At 37.7% G+C, this 6,629-nt stretch overlaps 1 protein-coding gene across 1 annotated transcript; it reads right to left on the bottom strand.

The window, feature by feature from the left end:
• Positions 1-3,080: 3,080 nt before the first annotated feature.
• LOC109085430 (olfactory receptor 49-like) lies at positions 3,081-3,926 on the bottom strand. The gene has a single exon (XM_019099985.2). The coding sequence runs from the start codon at positions 3,924-3,926 to the stop codon at positions 3,081-3,083; it is 846 nt and encodes a 281-aa protein (XP_018955530.1).
• Between the last annotated feature and the right edge of the window lie 2,703 nt (positions 3,927-6,629).

The following is a 6,629-nucleotide window of genomic DNA, read 5'->3' as shown; positions in this document are numbered from 1 at the left end:
GACACATATGTCAGGGCATGACAAAACTTCTCCAGGCCCCAAAAATACCCTTAGACTCCAGAGGGTTAAGTAACATCGAGCTATATGGGAAAAACCAACAAGCTCAGGCTCTCTTTTAGCTCAGTCAGGGAGGAGTTCATCGTCGCACGGACACTGGGGGATACAGAGATGCCAAAACCTACGGAATATACAGCCATACTGCTCGTTGCTGTATACATTCCTCCAAACTCAACTAAATGAACTGTACCAGCACATCAGTGAGCAGCAGACAGCCCAGCCTGATGTTTTTCTGATGCAAACGGTCAGAGTGGGCGGGGCGGGGAGGGGATTCCTCTCCGGGCAGTCCTCCCTCTCGCAGCGCGCCGGAACAGAGACAGAGAAACCAGGTTTTAGTCGACATCCTCAACCAACCACAGGGTAAAATGACAGTAAAAGAGAAGTGGGCATGGCGTCAGGCCTCGGAGAGGCTTTTATTAACAGAAAATCAACCAAAAGTGTCCAAAAGAGGGAATAAAGTGTCCAAAACAAACAGGGAATCTGGTGTCCTTGTCGTGCTGCGGGGTTCGTGTGGGGTTGGGCAGTGTTCATGGAGAAAGGGTCCAGGTAAGGGGTGGAGTCTGGCGGTCGCACACGCTCCCCTCTCCAGTCCGGGGTGCGAGGGGCGGCGGCTTCTTCTAGCGGCTGCATCCTTCTCATTGCCCGCAGCGCTTGCAGGGGATGGACGGCCCGGCATCCTGGCCTGACGGCCGTGTAACGGGTGTGGATTCTCATCCGGACTGCGGGTCCGGCAGCTCACGTCTCTGGTGGCGCGGGAATCCCTCAACACACCCTTCCTGGACCCACGAGGACACCAGTGTGCATGCATGGGGAAGAGACCGGTCTCCCGAGGAGAGGCGTGTTGGGCTTTTAAACAGCGGCGGTGATGAGGATCCATTTCCTTCAGGTGTGCCCCATCACACGCCGCCAGCCCTGACTCTTCCAGTGCCCCTCCTCTCTCACACACCCACTCCTGTCAGAAGCCTGGTGAAGGGTGGCGATTTAGGACGGGGTGCCGTTGATAATCAGGGAGGAGGCAGCTGACTCGTCACAATATATATACATGAAAAGTCTGGTTCCAAAACACGATAAACATTCGTTTTCACCAAAATCAGTATTGTATCTGGTCAGTATTTTAATTTTACGCAAAATGCAATATCCACTGTGTTATTCTGTCATGTTTTCTCCCTTTCTTTCCAAACCGCGACAAACGCCAGTCTCCCTTTGCAGAATGCGATACATCCACTTAACCAATCACAGCACACCATTTCACACACTGTAGACAGTCATGGTGGCACTTTGAATACACCCAGCATTTTAGTTTTCCTGATCTACTTTGTACTTTGATCAAATAACAAACAAAAAAACTAGGGCTGCACGATAAATTGCATGTTATTGTCATGTGCATCTCGTCAGTAAATCCGTTCTGTGATTAGCAGTAAATCTCCATCACATGTGTTTAGATGGAATGGTATTTGCTACACAGAGCCGTAGATCACTGACAAGCTACGCAATATTGAGTTCATAATCTCAGATAAAATGCATTCGATTATGAACGCGATATTGCATAGCTTGTCGGTGTAGGGATTTATTAATGCCATTAATGTTTTTGTTATTACAGCATATAGCACTAGTCAACTAAATGAATGTAACATGGCAAAGTTTAATGCAATTTTGGAAGTTGAATGTAAGGGAAATGTCATTTTGGAATTTCTTTGGGTCTAATGTGATATTGTTGTTCATGTTTTTGTTTCATGATTAAATTTTCTATTATTGTTGTAATTAATTTATAGCATTAAAAAGATGACCCGTTGAATTCATTTTGGGCGGCGATGATTGATTGAATGTATTTTTAGTCCAGCGCCTGCATATAAGATTATTGACTGCATATAAGTTCAGAGGCTGTCATATATGTATCAGCTTACTTTATGTATTTTCAACAATATGAAAAATATGTATTTCAATATGAAAAATAACTTCTATATTGTTTCTATGGATTTATTGCATTTAAAATATATATATATATATATATATATATATATATATATATATATATATATATATAAGTTTTTATAATAAATCTTTGAAAATCAAAATCTGGATTTGAATTTTTAATGTTATTATAACTTAAAGATGCTATGTGAAAGTTTGAAACAGAAACTTTGCGCTGAGCATTACATATGGTGTCCCGTACGGGGACAGTTTTAAATTTTTTAACTGTGTTTAGAAAGTGTTAAAAGATGACGACCCATTTTGAAAGTGCTGCTTCTTTTAAAAAAAAATTAACGATGAACGGATTTTACACCACTGTGACTGTGACCAGCTTCGTGCTGAAGTGTTGCTCTTAAAAACATTTTAGTTGAATTATTGAATGACAGACAATGACAGACAAAGCAGAATCCCAATAAAAGAGATTAATATGAACGGTATATTTATTAAATGACTTACATGGATATAATATTAATATATACACATTTAACTGCCTATATTTTGATTGAAAATATGCCATAATGCCAACACTATCTTGCATTTTACCCCGTCTTACCCTGCTATGAAACTATGGTGTTCCTTGCTGGTATTTTACAAGATGAGGGCAATGAAGCCAGCACACTTAACATTTTAAATACACTATTGTAATATGCAAAATAAAACAATTTCAATAAATGTCAAATTTATTTTTGAACACACACACACAAATTTCATTTGTTTCATTGAAACAAAAAGAAATATATATTTTATAGCAATATTGATGCTATTGTCACATTCAAAGTAAAAAGGTCAAAACTAATTTTGATCTGTGCCGTACTGATTAACATAGTATATTACCATTAATTAATAATATCAATGTTGTTTTGATTAAACATTTAGGTTAATATCTGAGACATTAAAAAAAAAAAAAAACACTGAAATACCATAATTACTGTTCCTAAAACAGAAAAAAATAATAAGTTTTATGTAATACCCACTTTTGATACAACCAAGTTTTTACATACTTTTCTGATATTTTTAAGTCTTATTCCATACATAATAGGGTTAAGCACTGGCTAACAAATCAAGAAATAGACTGAAATGATTATACGTAACAAAGCTGGCATTCTGATATTATCAAACCTGCTTTGCACTGTTTCAAAGAAGCAGCCCAAAGAAAAGTTTAAAAGAGATATTATGTGTGGTGCACAGGTGCTTAGAGCCTTCTGCTTAGCTTCTTTAGTTGAACCCATACATATTTTTAGAATTTTTGTATATGAATAAATAATTAGCATCAATGGAATCAGTGCTGTCATCACATTCACATAAATGCCATAAGTATTATTCAAAGAGGTTTTTGAACAAGCAAGTTTCACAAGTAAATAATTGTCACACCATATTTTTTCCATACTGTTTCCACAGAGTTGCAGCTTAAAATTAAAAGAAAAAAGAATTAAAAATTGAACAAAACAATATGACCACACCAAGACAATTAACACACCCACTCTAAAAGGGGTCATGATTCTGTTATACTGTAATGGATAACAGATTGAAACATATCTATCAAAAGACATAACCGCTAAATTACAAAATTCAATCATTGCATATGTATACAAGCAAAATATCTGCAAGTAACAGTAAATAAGAGAAATCTCATTGTTATTCAAAATCAGATGAACTTGAAGGGAAGGAAATAAAGCTGTGCTGCCATACAATTCATTAACAAACAGACTACAGAGAAACACATACATTGGTTTATGAAGGGGTTTTGCTGAACAAATGACACCAATAAGAAAGCTATTGGCAAAAAGGATTGTAGAATACAGCACAGTTATCACAGCAAACAAGAAGTACTTCATGTTGAATTCCAAATTAAGATATCCGGTCAGTCTGATGGATGTGAAATTTGCACTATTTTCCATATTATATGTTTGCTGTTCAGACTAACAGATAGAAGAAAATCATATACTGTATGTCTTTCTCACTAATGGATTTTATGCATATTGCAAATGAAATTAATAAAAGAAATACTTATCACTAATGATGAGATGTTTTATAGAGAACAGATTGTCAATGAAAAAAAAATAATTGAAACAGTCATGTAAACTTACATTAAGAACATGAACAAAATTGGAGGTAAATCAAAAACAAGACAAAAGTATCACCCTACAACAAATAAAATAAATTAGTAAACAGATTTTCATCATAAAGTAAAACATTATGTTGTGCTGGTGAAGCATCTGAATTTATAATATAGGACACAAACACAAGGGAATGTTGACGTGGCTGTTCACGTTTTTAATTTCAGGTTTCTGATGGCAGAAGCAGAGTCAGAAATGCAAATGTCCAACAACAATAAAAAGTACAACAACAATGAAAACAACAGCTAACTAACTAACTAAATACACTTAAATCAGTGTCAAGTGTTAAGGGGCATCATCCACATTTTCAAATAAAAAAATAAAAAAATAAATAATTCTGTCTGCTCAGTAGATTAGTACGGATGCCCAGTAGTGCATGACACAACAACATTAAAAAAGCAAACATAGGCTCACAACACAATGACACTGTGCTCAAAACACAACAAACTTAAAACACAATGACCTTAAACCACAACCCAACGACATTCTCACAACACAACGACATTAAGCTATAACCGTTCTTGATTTAACTAAACCCAAACCAGTAATAATTTATATATATATATATATATATATATATATATATATAAAGGAAACCTACTGCAAATAACATGCAATTTACTGGACCCAAACACTTACACACTTTGGCAGGACCTTTCCATTTTAGCGACAGTTTAGCCATGAAACCATCATCGGCATTTGACAGAGGATGGGTGCGAACCCAGATGAGATCACCTTCTTTGTAAACAGCCTGTTTTCTTCTCAGGTTATAGTAGTGCCTCTGCTTAGCCTGAGCTCATTGCACATTCTCTTTAACAGATGAGGCTCTCTTGTCGTTCCACTATATCATGAGTGGGATTGTTAGGATTGGGTGGTTTTGTTAGAGCTCTTTCTAGTTGTCCTTTTAGTTTACATCCAAAGCTATATCAGCTGGGGTAAATCCAGTACTCTCTTGCCAGGAGGTGTTAATGGCAAATCTGAACTCTGAGAGCCACTTATCCCAGTTACGATGATTGTCTTTCACATATGAAGCGATCATGGTTTTAAGTGTCCTGTTAATGCGTTCTGTTAAGTTGGTTTGAGGGTGATATGCTGTGGTCAATTTTTGAATGACACTCCATTGTTTGCATACAAGTTTTATGAGATTCAGGGTAAATTGTGCCCCTCTGTCAGATACTATGTAGACCGGGGTTCCCCACCTTGTGAAAATCTCATCAATGAGGATGCATGCTATCTGAGGTGCTTTGGCAACCCATAATGGAAACAGTTCAACCCATTTTGAATAACAGTCCACAACAACTAACAAATGTTCATGCTGTTTTGGACTCTTTGGAAAAGGCCCCATCAAGTCTAGACCCAACATGTGTCCAGGCTCTATGACAGGAGTAGACTGTAAGTAGCCAGACAACTTGGAGAGGGTTGGTTTATACTTTTGGCATGTTTGGCATTCCTTGCAGTATTTCCATAAATCCTTCCTCAAACTTGGCCAGTAAGCAACTTCCATCAATCTCAATAGCGTTTTAAGTCGAACCAAGTGTCCACTTAATGGGCTGTCATGTGCATATCTTAAAAAAAAAACTCTGGTATTAACAAGTTGGTATTACTAGAAGTAACTTTGGTCCTCTTTGTCCATCTGGTGTACTGTGGAACAGGAATCCATTTTGAATTACATAATGAATTCTAGATGGATCTGAACTTGTCTGTGACTTAGCCTTTATGCACAACTACTGTACTTCTGGATCATTCTGTTGTGCTGTAGCAATGTATGACCAGTCAAAAGGCAAATTTGCTGGGGCTTCAGATTCTCTGGTGGCTTTGACCATGGCAATCATGTGTGTTGAGGTAGGGTTTAAACTTTGGGATAAAGTGTCTGGTACAACATTACACTGTCCTTTTCTGTACTTAACCTTAAACTCATAACCTTGAAGTCGAATTGTCCAGCGAGTTAATCTGGATGAAGGCTTGGGATGTTGGAAGACCCAAATTAGAGCGGTGTGATCAGTGATTACCTCAAATGGTGTTCTTTCCAAATAATTACTCAATTTCTATAGCCCACACAACTCCAAGACATTCCTTTTCGGATACAGAGTATGATTGCTCTGCTCCTCGAAGAAGTCTAGATGCATATGCAATCACATGTTCTTGTCCATCAATCTCTTGTGTCAACACAGCTCCAAGGCCAATTTCACTTGCATCATTTAATAAAACGAAGGTACCATCCAAACAATCACAAAAATCTTTGTGAATAAAACGGTGGTACCATCCAGCCAATCACAAGAATCTTTGTAAGTCTTTGAGAGACTGGGGTACTGGGAAATCACAAATAGCTTCAACTTTAGAAGGGTCTGTTTTTATTCCTTCAGAGGATACCACATGGCCTAGAAAGGTAAGTGATGATCGTTGCACAAGGTTACACTTCTTGAGATTCAACGTAAGACCGGATTGTTGGAGACAGTTAAAGACTTGATCCAGGTGTGGTAAGTG

The sequence above is a fragment of the Cyprinus carpio genome, unplaced genomic scaffold (genome assembly GCF_018340385.1).
Source record: "Cyprinus carpio isolate SPL01 unplaced genomic scaffold, ASM1834038v1 S000006508, whole genome shotgun sequence".
In the NCBI taxonomy this organism is placed as follows: Eukaryota; Metazoa; Chordata; class Actinopteri; order Cypriniformes; family Cyprinidae; genus Cyprinus; species Cyprinus carpio.
Note: the sequence above shows the minus strand (reverse complement) of the source record. Positions and strands in the feature narration are given on the sequence as shown.